Source organism: Onychomys torridus, chromosome 3 (assembly GCF_903995425.1).
Source record: "Onychomys torridus chromosome 3, mOncTor1.1, whole genome shotgun sequence".
Lineage (NCBI taxonomy): Eukaryota > Metazoa > Chordata > Mammalia > Rodentia > Cricetidae > Onychomys > Onychomys torridus.
In genome coordinates this window covers 22,497,145-22,515,745 of record NC_050445.1, presented here as the reverse complement: position 1 = coordinate 22,515,745, position 18,601 = coordinate 22,497,145, and the positions used below count along the sequence as shown (strand labels likewise).

The following is an 18,601-nucleotide window of genomic DNA, read 5'->3' as shown; positions in this document are numbered from 1 at the left end:
AAAACAAAATACCTTGGGACCTCAAGTTCATTTCTTACCATTAAAAGCATATTAAGAAACATATGTTTAAGAACTAAAGAATATACTATGTTTGCTACTAATAACGTGCACATGATTGCATAAAAATATTCTGTAATAAACTGCTTTATAAATGTTTAAAGAAACACGTTTAAAATTAGAGTGAATATAAGATTAGTGTTCTGAAACCATCAATAGAAAAATATACTTGTAAAAAAAGAATGTTTCATTAAATGTAAAAATTGTCTTTTTGGCGTACACTTCCATTTTTACCTTTTGCAAGGTAAAAAAGCTTTCTCTCTCTCCTGAACAGGTGCCTTTAATGCAGCTGGACTAAGCGAACGGGGAGAACAGGCTGTGGGCAGTGCTACGGCTTTCACATGCTCAGTCCAAGTGCTGACCAGATGGGTGACTTGGAGAAATACTGAATGTCTCTGAGCCATTTAGGAATAGTGCTGCATCTGTTTATTATCAAGAAACAAGATGCTCAAAGTCCAGGCATTAGATATTAAAAGAGATTTTCTTTTAGGGCATACTGTATACAAGTAGGGGAAATTCTCCAAACAATTGGAGGGCTGAGTCCTTTTTGAGAACACTTTTTAAAAATCCTTCCTTAGTAGTTACCTTAAGGAACTGAAAATGAATTAAAATATCACAGGCCTTGTGTTTGGTTTGGGCTTCTAAATGAATATTTTAAATGAACCCTCTCATTGTGACAAAGTCAAGATATGTCCTTGATCATGGTAGGTTATGTGCCTCTGGGGTCCTCACTAGACACTCTGAGGGTATGTGGGCTATTTTCATGATCAGAGTAAAACTGACGACCTCAATACCCAAGTGCTGGATGTGGTGGACTGGTCTACAGAGTGCAAGCCTCCCTGTGGAAGGGTCCCTTCCCCCCGGGGGTTCGTAGACCCGGTACTGATGAAACTGTAAGTAGGCATCTGCAAAGAGCTCAAGTGTCTTTGTATATTGCTCGAATGCTTTTCCCCTGCTGTGTTCCACCCAGTTGGATCAGGGTAGTCGAGAATGTCCCCCCTGAAAACAGCTGCTCTAGCAGCCAGGGTCAGGCATCGTGCTGGCGAGGAAGAAGGGAGAGGGTTGCCTGCAAAGCTGGGCCCTGGAGAGCAGCTGTTTTCAGTCTTGCTCCCCTCAACTTGAGATTCACAGTGCATTCTTGCATTCTAGCCATGAGGGTGGGAGTTTGTGAGGTGGCCACCCTAATCCAGCAGAGATCATGGGCCCTGGAGTGAAGCTGTCCAGGGTCTCTTGCCCTTTTTTAACCTCAGAATCACGGAAACCCAAATGACTGATATGAACTAATACCTCATCAAAGGGCTTTCAGTTTAGTCCTAGTGTTTTAACTGGCACAGTTTATTGCAGACTTAGGGGCCAGCACGATTCCCACAGAGGAGAGACAACAGCATCAGCTCATTATGATGAAGACGAGCTTCACGACATTCTTTCATTACCTTTTTTGTACAAAAAAATTATATGGAAGGAACCTGTTATTTTACCTCTACAGAGTTCAAGAATAAAGGTGTAACTCTGAGGGGTTGATCTTACAGCAGGAAGTTTCAGTGTGATTAGTGTCGATAGTGCAAAAAGACATGGCTGTAGACATCTGCCTTCCCAGGCCCCCTGTGTGGGAGACAGGTTGGCAAAAGCCTTATTAAGAACATACTATAAAGGTTTCGGACTGAAGTGATTCTTGACATTTTAATTTACCGGTGCTTAGACAATTTAGGTCTTAACATATCTTAATCGACTGTATATTGTAAAGACTTCCCCAACTCCCCTGCCACGTTCCTTATACAGTAACCCAACATGATACCACAGATACCAAACAGAAAGTAAGATTGTTATTCTGTATTAAATCAGTAAAGGGCGAAGAAAGGACAACTTGGAAGAGAGAGACTTCGGGGTCTGTTATTCCAAGAGAAGAGTGTTTTAGTTACTAGCTGTGGTTACTGGGTAAGCTGAAGGCATCTCTTCAGGTTGCTGCTGTGGTTTGCTTTAAGAGGCGAGGGGTTGCTTCCCGGTCTACTATAAGATGATACAGGTCTTCTTATCCTTGAATGGGTTTTCTGAGGTCGGTATGCCCATCAGCAGAGGGTCGCTCCGGGCATGCTCCTCACAGTATGACATCAGGTCTGCAGATGCTTTTGAGACCTATGGTGGACACAAATAAAAAAGAGAAGACTTCACTGACCAGGATCCTCACCCAATAATCAGTGTCACAGCATGGCCTTCAGACTGCTTGTCAAGTACAAGGATAATGGCGCTGGCAGGTAAGACCTGCCTCAACCAAATGATCGTCTGAGGTCTCCTCAGCAGCAAGGTACAAAAACATTTAACTAGAAATGAGTAACAATCACTCTCAATTCTAAGTGATGGTAACACTGTGAAATGAGTTGCCTGGATCTGCCATAAAACACAGTTAAATACTGTTGTTATAGAACCCTGAAGGGCAATGGTTTTTCAAGAAGCTTAAAGAAAAAGTCCTAGTGTTTTTTGTATAAATGTGGAACAAAAGAGAGACATGGAGAGAAAAATAAAAGCAAGTCACATTTCACAGTGCTCAGTAGTAACAAGTGTAAACAAACGGCTGTGAAATCTTAGTGGAGAGAACGGACGGACGACAGAGTGGGAGAGGCTCCTGCTGCTAAGCCTTATGACCTGAGGACCCCCACACTAGGAGAGAATGGTCTCCTAAAACTGTATTCTAAAGTCTACACGTGTGCTCTGGTACTGACACATTCTCTCTCTCTCTCTCTCTCTCTCTCTCTCACACACACACACACACACACACACACACACACACACACACCCCAAAAAAATTAGTAATGAAAAAATGAGTATTTGGATATTTGCCATTCTGTAGTATGAAATGTTTAAAAATAAAAGTTAGGGGCAAAGAAAGAAAGGTGTGTGAATCAAAGGGAAGTTATGCTTCAGTTTCTATCCAAGAGAAAGGAGACTGGAACACAGAAGAGAGTCTAAGAGCTGAAGTTTGGAGCCCACCCCTGACTAAGCTTGGAGAGGTACTTAGTGACCTAGTGTGAGAAGTGAAAGGCACAACCCCAGTATAGGAAGGCACCAGGCTTTACTCTGGTGTGGCACAGGCAGGAACTCTGCCTGTTTCTCTCATGTGGTATGGAGAAGACACCATGAAGGAATCTGGAGGTGGGTTTCAGGAGTGATGAGACCAGAGCTCTGAGGGCCACTACAAGAACCTCACGCTTTTCAGACAGGTGACTGCTTCCGTTTCAGGAGACAGCGTTATAGTCACAACATTTCAGGGCCCTTACTGGCCAGTCCTCTCATGATTGTGGGGGACACTTCAAGGTCCAGGTACCTAAGAAAATGTACCTGGCCTAGAGCCTCTCCTAAACCTGGGGCCACAGGGTGGTCACACGGAAAGACAGCATTTTCCTAAAGGGAGATTTAGACTGATAGTTGACTTGTAACACTTTGATAACTCTATAATACTTGATAAGTTCCAGGAGGATGTCAAGGATGTTTATCAACTCCACTGGGAATCCTGTCCCCACTCAGAAGGCAGTCATGACAAGGCTGGATCACAGTCATTCAGGAACAGCAGACTCCCAGGAAATCTCGCCTAGGGCTTGACAGAGAGGCCAGCTGAGATATCTGGCCCCTCAGCTGTTTTAGAATAACAGCTGTGCTAGATAGGAAATGAAAACCAGATTACTCTTACTCAGCCTGCTCCAGGAAAAGCCTAGAAGCATGCTGCCAGGGCTGTACCTTTTCTGACTTATGCTTCTGCTCAGGAGGGGTGGGGATTATGCAGAACGCACCGCCAGTCTGCTCACACTTACCTTTATTCTTTCAATGGAGGCTTCCAATCTCAGCTGCTGCACAGTTCTCCTAGCCTGGGCTATGTTGTTGCTGCTTGCTGTCTTGCTGGACATCTTGGACGGTTAGTCTTCCCTGAAATCTGAAGAGAATTTTAAAGAAGGTGATTGGCACTTCTTTTAGGTTATTTAAACATTTATTAAGATGTGTTACTTGAAGGGGGAAGACTGCATCTTCCCAGCCATCCCAGCCAGAAATGCCCCACAGCCATTCTGGTGATGATCCAGATGTGCCAGCAGGCCATTTATTTGAGTATCTAGAAAACCTTTCTGCAGAAATCTAGCACCAATCAGTTTAATCTGTGTGCCCCAACATAGTACAGAAAATTGTCCTTTAAAGAACTTCCTATGAAAAACAAAGCCACTTTGAGTAGTTATAGGACCCACAGCAAAAGCAAACAACCGTCAGCACAGCATGTCATTATCACCACAACCCCCATAATGGAAGATGTCACTATTTCTATTAGCCTGATGAAAAATTCAAGCCACAGGAGATGGCGAGAAGCTCTCCTCTAAAGAAATTTGCCCACAGGGCAATGTCATGGGTCATCAGATGTGCAGTAAGTGTAAGACTGTTGGGAGATAAACCAGTCTGTATTAAAAAAGAGGGGAGGGGATCTCCAGCTGAAGGACTCTCCATGAGAGAGCTACAGTAAATGGCAAACTTACAATAGTCTGAAATAGTAAAGTGTTATCATTCTGTCTTGCCTTGTGCTGGTGGCCAGGACACTTGCCCAGCCTGTGACCCGCCCTTCCATATTGGAGGCTTGATCCTCCACTCTGGCTTGCGCCCTTGCAGTCTAAGCTGCCCTCTTGCCTTGTCTTCACAAGCACCTGATGCAAAGCAGTGGAAAGAGCCTGGTCCTTGTCCTTTGACCTGTCTGCTCAGGCAATGGCACCATTTCAAGAGGAAGCCAGGCCCGGGGCAAGTGCTGCCTGGTGCCCCTGCCATATATGGTGATGTTCACACCGAGAGTGGTGGTAACTGGAGAAAAAGGCAGAGCTGGCAGGAGGGCGGCAGCTTCGTGACTCATGGGAGCAGGTGGGCAGTAGGTGTGTCTCCCTGGCACTATGTGAGGACTCAGCAGTCTAGGGCACCATGGCGCCAGCAGCAAACCCAGGCTGACTCACTCTTTGGGAGGCCTTGCTACTGCACAAAGCTTAGACGGGACAAGGTATAGAACACCAGTGATGGATCGCATGAATGCCCCCAGACACAGATGTCTCCATGGCCCGAGTCAATGAGCAGAGAGGGTTGAACCTTCTGGTGTCCATTTTGACACATTTGTACAAAAACAAAAAACACTACCTCAAAAAAACAAAACCTGAACTAAAACACTGCCCGTCAATCTGAGCGCAGGACTTCAGAGTGAGCCTTCCTGGTGCCAAGCTTGGCTGGTCCACTGCTACTCTAGAGGAGGTGGGGACCAGGTAGGCTGTCTCACCTTTGTGTGCCCATCTTCTTGTTTGTCACAGAAGGACACCACCATCCACCTCACAAACTTTTTTCTTCTTCTTTGCAGTGTAGGGCAAATTCAAATCACAAATTCGTATCTAGTGTGGGGCCCAGAACAATGCAGCTGCTAATCTGGAACCCCCTGCTTATGCACCTGGTGCTGCCCACCCCCCTTCTCCTGGTGGATCTCAGGGTTGTGACTGATGTGGTCTAGGCAGGGCCCTTTAGAACAGGTCCTTAGGCAGTTCTGCCCCATTAGTACCAGAGCAGAAACAAAGCAGTGGTGATGACCAATAGAACACTGGAGGAATAGGGAAGCAGGACAGAGGTACAGGAAACAGGAGGAGGAAGTGTATGACAGGACAGGGTGGCTTTGCCTTGTCTCAGGCCTTAAGTGACCTTGATTCAACACACAGACCTGGCCAGAGTCTGTGAACCAGGTGTCTGAAGTGCCACTGAGGCATGGGCAACCTTACCTTGCTCTGTGCAGGGCCCTGATGCATACAAGCTGGTGACAAAGTCTGTCCCTGCAGCCTAGCAGAAGGGAATCTCCTTCCAGCTGCTGGCTGGTTGAATGTGACCATGGCTCCTTTTCTGAGCGGCCTGTGGTTTGTAGGCTGCACCCTCAGGGTTTTGCTATGTTCCCTTTGCATGAAAATAATGCCAAGCATTCTCTTTTTCTCAACCTTCAGGGTGCTGTTTCCAGAGCCAGGGAAAATTTTCTTGTAACCGAAGAGGAGGTCACATAGGGACAGCATCACTCATTGTTCCCACCTGTGTGGCCATCAGCAAATAATCCACAGTCAAGCTCTATTTATAAAAGCCTGGAATGGTCCCACCCAGTGAAGATACCTAGACGGAGATACACGGAGGACATCTCCCCTTCCCCACTGTGTTATAGCTAATATTTAAAGCAGCTAGCTTATAAGCCAAAACAAAAGAAGATGAAGAAGGGTAAAAACAGCAACCCACAATTCATTCTTGCTGGCTCAGGCCTCTCTATTGCTCCTTCACTGGACCTGATCACATTCGCAGCCCCCTTCCAAAGGGGGATCTTACCAGTTAGTTCCCAGGCTCTAAGAGGTCCACACAATACTTTCAGGCTTTTATTTTTCCTTCCCACTCTTCCTTCCACACCCACTTCTTTCCTTCTTAGAAATGGGGTGTGAGGGGTGGAGGTGGGGTGAGGGTGTCTTCACTCTGTTGCCCAGGCTGGCTCCAGTGTCCTAGGTGCAAGCAACCCTCCTGCCGAAGCCTCCCAAATAGCAGGAACTAGAGGCAAAAGCTACCATGTTGGGCCTAGTAACTTCCCCATCCCCTTTTCTGAGGCAGGGTCTCAAAAGGTAGGTATTTTTTTCTAACCACCGAGAGAGGGGCCTTCCCAGGCTTTTGTAAGTAGAGCCCGACGACTGTGGATTATTTGCAGATGGCCACACAGGTAGGAGCATACTGTCTCAGGCTGGCTTTGAACTTGGGGCAATCCTCATGCCTCCCTCCCAAGCGCTGGAAAATGACAGGCTTGAGACACCACAGAGAGCAACATGTTTTCAGGTAAGCACTACCAGTACTGGGCGGGGTGTGCTGAGACTGAAAGACAGAAAGACACAAGCCCACCCTCACAGAGGCAGCGCTGAGGGAGTAAGTAAATGCTTGCTTTCCCTTTCTGTCTTAGGGCAGCCCATCCCTGCCACACCGCTTGCCACCCTACTCAGTCTCCAGTGCAAATGCAATTTTTCCGACACTTCCTTCCTCTGTGCTGGTCCAGGGATAATCCTACCTAGAAAACTAGTTAGCATTTTAGCTTCATTCTTAAATACAAAGAGCTTCTACTGTATCTCTGTAGTGATAGCTTTGGGAAGTCAACTCAATGGGGTACTTACTTGTGGGCAGCCCTAGGAAACAGCCACTGGGCCACTGGGAAGGAAAGGAATCTCTGATTATAGATTTGTTCTTAAAGAGAAATCAGATCAAAATTTTCTAATTTTAAGTTGAGGAGCCTCTTCCAGAGACAAAGAATTCATCTACTAAGCTGGCTCAGATCTAGACAGAGGCTGCGGCTCTTCAGAGCTTGGAAGGAGAGGCCTTTCTGGGTCTGGGACTGGCTAGAGATGACCTTCGTCGCTGCAGATACTTGGTAAAACTTCAGGTAATGTCCTGGGCCAGAGGACAGAGAGATTGGGAAAACAATCACGAACGTCTCCATTCTTCTATTCTGGGCAGGAGAGCCAGGTTGTCTGTCTCTGCACCAGCTTGCTTTATCCAAGCACAGACTCTAGGGCAAACACCACCTGGCATCCTCATGGAAACAGGGAGCTCGCTTGCTGCTATCATACAGCATTTCAGGAAGCCTTGTTACAACCCCACAGCGGGCCATGACTGTTGTTTTAAAGGTGAGGCAACTGGATCTAGGAAGGCTGGCTTCCAGGTAACCCAGTCTGCATTGTGCAGCAGGTGAGACCTCTCTCTCCAGAAGTCGCCCTTCCCACCTGCCCCACAGAAAGTGCGCTATTCCAATGAAGATGACTCATGCACACTAGAGGCATTGCAGGACGTCCCACAACATGGCTCTTCCCTGGGAGCACCTTTGACACTCTGTAACAGGAGTGGGGGCTCGCTGGCTGCCTGGTGTTTATGACTCAGTCGCTGGGCACAAGACTTATCTTGCCCACGGCCAGAGTAGATTTCACTCTTGCATCCGGGAGTTGTCAAAGAACAGTCTCTGTAGCTCACAGGCTAAAGTCAGTACTGGGGCGTGTGTGTGGGGGGGCATGGAATCCGAGTACTCCGTTTTGACCAGTAGAGGTAAAACTCAGGAACTTGAGCCAGTGTCCATCTGATGTAACCTGGCTATTGCTTCTTTTCTGCTTCATGCAGGAGCAACACTAATGGAATAAACATGGAGTGCTTGGCTAATCAAATGGTTTGCACTGGATTTGATACTATGGTTTGCCTAAATTCTCAGGTTCTTAGAAATCCTAGGAACAAGATGTTCTATTAGGAAAACAGACATTTAAATCTGTGTCAAGAGGACCTGAGCCAGAGAGGAGAGTGGGCATAAAAAGTGTCACTGAGCATACACTCAGCAGAAGGAACAGAGGAGCCTTGTAGTCTGAATGACAAGTCATAGTGGCCTGGCCCAGAGCTAATCACTGGGGCGAAACAACTTCCAAGAGCAAACACCCTCTGTGGCTGCAACAAAAGAGCAGCCTTCCATTTACTCCAGCTCCCTCCATGTTGTCTATACAGGAGGGACAAGAAGACCTGCCTCTTAGGGCTGTGGGAGATGGGACACAGACACACACTATTCTCAACGCACCAGATACCTGGATACTATGAAATGCTCGGCTTGGGGCTGACATTCTTGGAGTGACCCAAGATTGGTGCATTGCTGGAGAATTACAAAGCTCTGTGATGAGGTAGCAACAGCTTTCTAACACAGCCTAAGAGGGAGGACGGGCAGAGCAGGCTCTTACAGGCCTTCATCTTCATGAGCACTTAGCACTCACATCAGCACCTAAAGGCTATGCCACTCTCAGACGGTGTGACTGGGCTGGCTCCACATCACTGCACAGTATGTGCTCTGACTTTAAACTGAGTGTCACCCTTTGGAAAAGAGAGATTTCAGCTAGGCACTCCTAGCTCTCAGGAGGCAGAGGCAGACAGACATCTAAAAGTTCAAGGCTAGCCACGGCTACACAGTGAGACTCTGTCTCAGACAGACGATAGAGAGATAGATAGACAGACAAGACAGACAGACAGACAGAGGATGTCTAGAAAAATGGAAACTCCTTAGCTGGATCTGATGGGCAGCTGCTAGTTCTAATGCTGCTCTGCATGCCCTGGACATGTTGTTCCAGGGTTAGCAAGGTCTCTTGCTCTTCCCAGCAAAGGTGTTGTGTAAGACTTGACAGCTACAGTCTTGATTTTCTCAGGGTAAAAATGGGACAATACTACTTTACTATTTCAAAGGATTGTTAAAAAGAACAGATAAAATTAGTATAAGTATAGGTATGGTCCAGTGCTAGGATGGTTGCTTAGCCTAAGAGAGGCCTTGGATTCAATCCCTACCACTAGGAAAAAGTATGTAGATTGATATAAATATAAAGGATGATTTTCAGAGTGTTAGTACCTGTATCCTCTTATCAGGTACTGTGTGGTGTGCTACACACTCTCTGTAGTTCCTACTCTACTTCCTGGTGCTTGGCAGAGTTTTGCCCTCTTCCTGGCATACCTAGCTGAACTGCAGGGCTAGAAAGAAAGAAATGGTATGTTCCAATGTTAATGGGAAGACTTAACAGGAATGAAGTGTTCCCCACGCCAAATTCCTATGCTGAAAGTCTAACCCAGCACTTCAGAGTCTGACTGTGTCTGAAGACAGGGTCTTCTAAGAGGCAACTAAGCTAAAATGATATCGTGAGAGCAGGCCCATAGCCCATAAGACACTGTGTTTATAAGAAGGGGAAATTTGGGCCTAGAGGTTCACAAAGGGGAGACAAGTAGTCCAACATTTGGATCTCGGATTTCTAATCTCTAGAAACAATACAAAACAAACTTGTTGCTTAAGCCCGTGGCCTGTGGTAACTGGAGAGTCTTCATAGAAAATGGCCACACCTAGGTTCTCCTGCCACCAGCACAGTGGTCAAGGCATTCAGAAATGACCTGCAGGTGAGAGTGACAGGAATTTTGCAGACAAGAAGGGTGGGGGCTGCTGTTTGAGGACGTGGGTGGTGGGCTGTTCTGGAGTCTAGTCAGCAATCGGTTACAGAGAGGCCACAGGGCCTGGCAGCTCTCTGGTTCTGCACCTAGCACTCAAGCCTGAGTTCAGTTTTGTGGTGGTTTGAAGTCCTTCCTAGGGACTCTTGTGAAAACCTGCTCTGCCTTTCAATGATTACACGGGCCAATTCTGTGAAAACTACAGAGTGCTTTCTGTTGGTCGTAACTGAAGCCTGAGTCACACAGAGTTATTAACCTGCTGTTAATAGCCTGCAGATTAGCTAGGACTTCTATTACTGCCCTGCTATCACTGCTGACCACCCCAGACTCCCAGACTTCAGAGGAGGAAGGACGGAGTCTTCGTACTCGCCTTCTCTTTTTCCCAGCTGAGGTTATGAGTGTGAGGTCAGTCAAGCCTGTGGCCAGGCTGCACATGCCACCTAGCTCCTGCAAACAATCACACTGATGGTTTGGATGGAGAAAAAGGAGAAGAAGCAATAAGAGACGTCTGCGCAGGAGAGTAGGAACACACATTTGCATGAAGAAGGTATTTTGTATCGATCTAGAAGATCATCTAGAGGTCTCTAAGAGACATTTACACAGTTCAGAATCAGCCAGTCAGAAAGGAGAACATCTCTTGCGAGATGGCCTGTGAGGCTCTCCTCTCCCACCTTTCTTTGGCTGACCTTTGTCTAAGGTCACACATGGCGGACAAGCAGGTCAGGCTCTGTGACTCTCAAGATGTTGTTATACACATCATTCTGTGAGGCTTGTCCTGAATTAAGCAAGAGTTCAGGATGCAGCCGCCAGAGGGGAGCGGCATGTGTCAGCTAGCCTCACTGCACAAAGAAGGCACTGGACTCCATTCAGTGGGTCATTTGAACAGTTGGTCCCCACAGCAGTGTGAGCAGAAGTGTGGCATGGAGTGAATTTGTAAGGAGACTAGGGCCACTGCCCCAGATCCTAGGTGAGACTACTGCTAAAGACATGGATGATTGCAACATCCTGTGTGGGCTGAGGTGCTGGGAAGGAGCCAGGAGAATAAGCCAATCTCCATAATAAATCCAGTGGGCAGGAGCTGCTGGCCCAGGCAGTGAGGCCCTGGCTTCACGGAGTATCTAAGAACACCTGGGGCACTTGCTTCAGAAACCTGCTTCAGGAGATCTGCAGCAGGGCCCAGACAAACAATGTGAAAGCTTCCTTGGAAGACTTTCCTGAAATACCAGTAGTGATGGCCAGACTCTGCCTCTGGCTCCTGCCCATCTTTACTTCCGCCTGGAATTAAAATGGGTCAATTCAGAAGAATGCTGCTTTCTGTCTATGCGTGACTTTTCAAAGCTCTGACTAAGCCTTGGCTGGTTCTCTATTTGATGACAGTAGCCTACAGGGTTGACTTCCTTCAGTATGAGACTGTTCTATTGGTTGACATTCTTCTCTGCTATAAAGTCTGTTTCCACGACAGACACTTCCTTCTGGAGAGTGCCACAGTGCTAGACAGTCTGTGCCTGCCACACACAGTGGCATTCTTCCCATAGTGCTCCCTCTGTCTTCAATGCAGGTCCCCCTCAGGGCTGTCTTGAGGGGCTGGTCTAGCAGAACCATCAAGGGCTTTTACTGTTGGATAAATGAAAATCCCAGCTTGTCACTTGCTACTCCAAGATGGTTTACTTCAAAGTTCATCTAAAATTATTGAGATGGTTTACATTTTGGGGTGCTGAATCACTGAAACCCACTGTGTCTTAATTACATCAGCAGCATTTGAGTACTCAATAGTTACAACACCTTCCAGTCTCATCTGTCCTGACCAGTCCAGTCCAGTTCCAGCTTCTATCTCTGAAAAGCTGACTTAAGCAAGATCCAGGGGGTTCACTCAAGACCTTCTCACAATTCTGCATCCGTAATAAAACTCCTAATCACAAAGAATCTTGTTTCTATACAGCATGCACCACGCCTCTCAGTGCACTGTCCTAAGTCCTCACAATAACCCCAGGGAGGTTCCATTTTATTTCTAGTTTCATACATGACATTAGGCACGTGTCAAGAAACAGCTAAAAAGCTGCTAGGATAAGATTTGAGACCAGACAAGCTGATTCTAGGATTCAGGCCTGGAATTTTCATTGCTACCCAGAAGTAGTGTCAGTGTACAATGTTCAAGTCCTGGACTTTGCACATTGCGATCTCAAGTCCTGAGCCTCCATTCAAGTTCTCTGCCAGCTTCTTGGCTCTATCTAAATTTTTTCTTGCTTTAGGTTCCTGTTTACATTGCTACCCACTTCAAAGCAAGCTTCCTTAACTACTTTTACTTGCAGCAACTAATCCCTTTTATTAATTAATTCCTGCTACATATGCATATAGCTCAGGGGCTCAAGGATTCCTCAAGGGCCTGACCTGTGCATGGAAAGGGTAGGCAGGGCAAGCTGTGCATGAATAACAATTTGCTATTCAATGCATATTGTTACGTAACTGGTTTCATATAAGCACTGTAATGTAGCGACCATGTGTCTTCATCACCATGTACCAGTGACTGTAACAGGTGCTCAGTGCTCTGTGCAACTACAGGTTTTTATTTAGTATCCTTAGAGCCCCAATTTATCATACCCATAGCAACTAAAGCTCAAGAAAGTTACAGAATTCCCAAGACCACAAAGTTGTAGATTTTAGTCCATATTTGTTCAACATCAAATCTATGTCCTGATCGCCTTGTTCTACCTGCCCATTCAGTGACTAATGCAGAGAAAGAGACCTCCATAAATACCTGTGTTAGTTTAAGACACACAGCTCAGCAACTGCATTAGCTAGTGTGAAATCATCACCGGGGGTTGTTTTAATGTCTGATAGTTGCTGTATTAGAAACAGGGTATACCTTGCTGGTCTTTCCCATAAGTATCCAGCAAAACTGCCTATTTTGAGCCAATGAATAACTACTGGTATGTGTCCTTGCACAAATTTTAGAAGCCTGGGTGGAATTCCTGGTCTTTCCCTATATTTGATTAGGTCAAAAATGTTGACTCTGAACTTTTACCTCCAGTATGAGATGGCACTCTGGTTCCAAGGGCCATGCTATGTGTACCCATGTGAGGTATCCAAACAAGTTTTCAGCTGTTTGGGTAGGGACATGAGAAGGTGCCCTGTCACCTACAGCAGTGTAGCACTTAGCCCCCAACCTTTTATGATGGGCCATACTCCATCCATCTGTTCAGACAAATGTTTATAGTCAACACTGGGAACAATGCTATGAACAAGTTTTACCTGCTACCTATACAGCAAGAGTGGCTCAGAAAAGATTTGTTCATATTTTCATGATTGGTTTAGGATAGCTAAATGTCTCACATGTTTATCCATGAGTGAATGAATGAATGTGTAGACCTGGAAGTCTGTATAGACAGGCAGTAATGAGGAAGTCCATGTGGTTGGGTTTAAAGCCAATGAGAAGGCAGAACAGGAAAGCAATAAAACACAAGTCACACAGGAAGAAGGTCTCTCTCTCTCTCTGGGGGAAGCGGAGGTGGTGAGGTGATAAGATGAGGTAGTCGTGACTCTCTGATCTCTTTGGCTATTTACCTCTGTATTCGGCTCTGTGTTTCTTATTTACTAAGACTGTTTAGAATTTCGTCTACATGAATGAAAGAATTTTACAACTATGTCATGTTGAAAACAGTAATGTGGAGAGCAGAGGAAGGCTTGACTCAATGTGTGTTGACATGAGCAGAGCCATGTCAAGGACCACAATGCCTCAGATCCGTGAGAATGGCAAAGCCTTCCTCTGGTCCATGCCGTAGTGTCTACTAATGATTGACCAGTGTATGCAGAAACTATCAAGCACAGCTTCCTCCTCCAGGATGATTGCAGCCTGTCTCTACAGAGACCTCTTACCTAGATTAGCTAAACCTACCTCCTTGTTCAGCTGGATACGACAAGCTCACCTCCTAGACTCAGATGTATAAAATAAGGTTCAGGCCTGTGCAGGTGGTGTCCTGCACTGGAGCAAGTGCAGCTCACCAGATCCCAGCTTTTCTGTGCTGTCTTTCTGTCTTTTCTTCCTTCCCTGTCACTTAGGCAGGCCAAGCTCTAAAGCTGTGTGGAACACAGAGGTGGCTTTTCTGGGCTAGGCACCGTGTTGAGGGCTTTATCCCACATTTTTATTTGCTCCCTACAACACCCCTAAAAAAGAAATGACCGTCATTTCATTAATGAGTGTTTCTTGTTAGGAGTATTAACACACAGAAGCACTAATGAGAGCCCCACAGGGTCTACAATAAAACACAGCTATCTTGGGCCTGAGGAGATCGTTCAGGGCTAAAAGCGCTCGCTCGCGCAAGGAGTGTGGTGGTTTGAGTGGGTACGGCTTCCATAGGCTCCTTTGCTTGACCACTCCATTCTAGGTGGAATAGCTTTGGGAAAGGTTAGGAGGCCTGGCCTTTGTTGGAAAAAGAGGGGGTGGGCTTTGAGGCTGGGGGCTGGCTTTGGGGTTTCAAGCACCCCACCATCTCCAGTTAAGGATCCAGACGCAAGTTCTCAGCTGCTCCTGCACCATGACTGTGTCCTACCATCATGAGCTCCACTCTCATTCTCTGAAACGATAAGCTCAAGTTAAACACTTTTTGTTTTTTTTTCCGTGACACGGTTTCTCTGTGTACCTTTGGAGTCTGTCCCGGAACTCACTCTGTAGACCAGACTGGCCTTGAACTCACAGAGATCCGAGTGCTGGGATTAAAGGCATGCACCATCACTGCCCAGCCAACACTTTTTTAAAATAAGCTTCCTGGGCCATGGTGTTTTGTCATAGTAATAAAAACATAACTAAGACAAGGACCTTAATTCAAATCCCCACTCAGGTTTAAAAAAAAAAAATCTGGGTATTGACTGTGTTTACCTTTAACCCCTCATCAGACGGATCCTAAGAGTTCTTTGGTCAGCCAGTCTAGCTGAACGGATGACCTTCTGGTTCACTGAGAGACTCTGTCTCAAGGCATTAAGGCAAAGAGTGGTAGTGATGTCATGCTCTGGCTTCTATTCACATACAAACCAGGATACATACACAGGCACACCCCCGCCTTCGGGTGTAGACACACACACTACTGTAGTAATGTCGGGACTTCCAAATGGCATACAGCAGTTTTCCCTGTTCCCCGTGGTGGTCTTACACATTTGTGAGAGGAAGAAGCCACAAAGAGTAACGGACTCCAGTGAAGGTGTTCTCTAGTACAGCGCCTGTGGTCTCCACACTTGCAGTAGCAACCTCAGAATTATCTGAGCATTCCTTAGGAATGGTGATTCCAACCCAGACCTACTGAATCAGATCTGGGGTGGACTTCGTCAATGTGTGTCCTAGAAGCCCCCTCCACTACTCCAGGTGAGGGTCTGGAGACATAGCTCAGTGGTTAAGCGCTCAGACTGTTCTCTTGCAGAAAATCCTTGTTCAGTTTTCATCACCAGCATGCGAGGGGAGGGAAAGGCTTGCAAACCCCACAGTGCCAACTCCAGGGGCTTTGACACTCTCTTCTGAACTTTGCAGGCACCTGCACTCACACATGCTCACACCCACACACATACATGTACACATAATTAAAAATAAAAATAAATCTAAAGCAGCAGTTCTTAACCTGTGGGGTGTGACCCTATTTGGGGTTGCATAGCAGATATCCTATATTCCAGATGTTTACATTATAATTAATAACAGTGGCAAAACTAGATTTATGAAGTAGCAATGAAATAATTTTATGGTTGGGGGGGTCACCACAACATGAAGAACTGTATTAAAGGGTTGAAGCCTTAGGAAGGTTGAGAACCACTTTGGATTCTAAAGATATTAAAAGCCCCCAGCTGATTCTTACTCCCCTAAAATTTAGGAAGCACTCACTGCTGTGGACAGGTGCAAAGCAGGGCCATCAAACAGCAGGAAGAGCTGGCTATGAAATAAATGACCCGCTGTTCTATTTAAACAAACGTGGTCACATTCCTGATGTTATCCCACAACTAAGCACACAGCCTCCACATAGCTTGAAAAGTAGCCATGACTTTAGATCAGTGTGATAGAGGAAAGAGGCAGAATATCCCAGTCGCTCAGTTTGGGGGTTTCACTAACTACCTATGATAAAGTCGTCTGTGACCCTTTCCATACCTGAACCCAGAGACTTTCCTTCGTATCCATGTGAGCAGCTGAGTGTTGGCCCCATGAGCCTTCCCTGGGGACCTCAGTGCTTTGCCCTTCTGTTATCTCCCTGGCTTAGCAGAGCTGAAGGCTGTTTGTAAGGAAGGAGACCTCCTCCCTATCCTAGATGTTGTCCACAGCGTAGCTAGCTGTTCTCCTAGTTCCTGGCCAGCTGGCAGGGCAAAAGAGACAAGATTAACATTCTAGCCTCAAAGACCTAGCCTTTGCTCCACACTAAGCTGAGGGCATGCCTTCTATCATTGCCAAACAGACAGGAGCTTGCTTCTTGAGAGTGAAATCCAAACAATACTTGCAAACACCCCAAAGAGATAAAATGTGGCAACAAGACTCTGCTGCATCCATTTTGGATTATAGGGGCATGCAGCTACTGCCTTACTTTGAATGATGCCTGCATCTTGAAGGGGCAGGATAGATGGTTCACAAGGATCGGCCTGGGAGGGAGGGCCTGAGAAGACTGTATAGTTCAGTAACACTGGCAATTAGCAGCTGGCACTGAGCATGGTCTACAATGCGTGTGGGCTACTGGCTCGGTGGCTCAGGCTCCCATGAGGATGGACTACCTCCTGAGCACGAGGAGGAACTAAGTGGGACAGTGAAACATCGGAAGGCAGGAGTCAGGGCCCTGGAGAAAGAAGGGGCCAGTGAGGGCTCAGGCAGGCTGAGCATACAGTTGATTCAGTCCTCAAAGGACTGGTACTAAAGGTGGAGACGCAGAGGGAAACGAATTTCAAAATGGTTACTGGCAAGAACAGTAGACAACAGCCTAGAGTGGTTTCCTTGGTGAAATGAGGCCAGCCAAGGTTTCCTGGCACAAGTGACAGGCCAAAGAGAGCTGATGAAAAAGTGAGCAGGCAATCTCAGAAGGGAGACAAGCGAGGCAGAGAAGTTCAGGCAGATTCTAGTCAAGGGAGGTTTAGCAGCAGCCAGTACGATAAGGTCTGGCAGTCAGGCAGAACCGGGTTCAAATCTCAGCCCTGTCATTCAGTGCAGAATGGTGTTTAGATGTTTAATCTCCTCAAACTCCCAGATCTCTATAAAACAAGATGAGGGGAGTGCTTACCTCATGGGACATCTCCAGAGGAGCAGAGAGGGAGCAATGATGTCACAAGAGCCGGGGAAGAAAGGGAATGCTTCTAGAAGGCAGTTTAAAGCCATGGAAGTATTTGTAGTTAAAAACATACTCAGAAAGCATGTAAGAGGGAGACATTCCAAAATGTACCTCCTGCCAGTGACAGGAATCCTAGGGGATTTTAAGTGTTGTCCACACACCACTGCAGCTGTGAGGTTTTGGTTTGGATAATGAAATATGCTTTGACAGTACCTATGCTTGCCAATTATCATTCTCTAGGGCTCAACAGAAATTACTTTATCTTTTGGACGGTATATAAAGTTGTTACTATTTCTCCCAGTTTAGAAGTGCGGGAACTGAGGCAGCTGCTTGGGAAAAGCCAAGACCAGCAAGAAGGTGCATGGAGAAGTTGCCACGCTGACCCCAGCCCCAGCTACACCAGAAGCTGGGAGGGTGGAGCGGTGATGCCTTTAATCCCAGCATTCAAAGGGCAGAGACTTCAGGGAGACTGGGGCCAGCCCTGGGCTACAGAGAGAGATCCTGTCTCAAAACAAACAAACCCCCTAACTGTCATTCACTAAACTAGGAGGAAGGGTAGGGAATGTAGCCCAAGGCTCCCTCATAGGACTTCTGAGTGGGGGCTCTCTGAACAAGGAGTTTCCAGAAGGAAGGATGGGTAACATACACCATGAAACCAGAGAGAGAAGCATCACACAGGGACAGGGGCATGATAGCGAAGGTAAGACAACTGTTAGATGTTTGGGATGGCTGGCGACAGTGTTTCTGAAAGGAACCCGGGGAGGTCAGGAATAGAGGAGGCGGGAGAAGAGGTCTTTGTAAGAGCTGACTGGATGAGCTCAGGACTGGGCTTGGAAACCAGGAAGAGGAGGCAGTAGAAGAGACACCTAGAAGGTAAAGGCCTGGAAACAAAATGGTCGGGGAGCTTGGGCTGAAAGCAGGTACAGAAAAAAGGAAAGAAAAGAGAAGTTAACTTAAAATATATTTTGTTAACCAGGCATGGTAGCACATGCCTTCAATCCCAGCTCTTGGGAGGCACACGAAGGTGGTTTTCTTTGAGAAATCCAGCCTGATCTACATAGAAAGTTACAGGTCCATCTCCAGATAAATACATCTTTTCTGTTTTTCAAAATTAATTTTTAAAAAGATTTTAAAATCTGTGTATGTGTATGTATATCTACATGAATTTATGTAAACAAGGTGTAAGCGGGTGCCTGTGGAGGACAAGGCATTCGAACCCTTAGAACTGGAGTCCTCTGCAAGATCAGTATGTGCTC

At 46.4% G+C, this 18,601-nt stretch overlaps 1 protein-coding gene across 1 annotated transcript in view; it reads right to left on the bottom strand.

Annotated features, from left to right (window-relative positions):
• Positions 1 to 1,872: 1,872 nt before the first annotated feature.
• Gng12 (G protein subunit gamma 12) overlaps positions 1,873 to 18,601 on the bottom strand; it is a 112,282-nt gene continuing 95,553 nt past the window's right edge. The window contains exons 4-5 of the mRNA XM_036182421.1: positions 3,861 to 3,979; positions 1,873 to 2,190 (exon numbers count right to left, since the gene is read on the bottom strand). Of these exons, the coding sequence (XP_036038314.1) occupies positions 2,065 to 2,190; positions 3,861 to 3,953 (219 nt within the window). The 5' untranslated portion in view covers positions 3,954 to 3,979 and the 3' untranslated portion in view covers positions 1,873 to 2,064. The remainder of the gene's footprint in view (positions 2,191 to 3,860; positions 3,980 to 18,601) is intronic.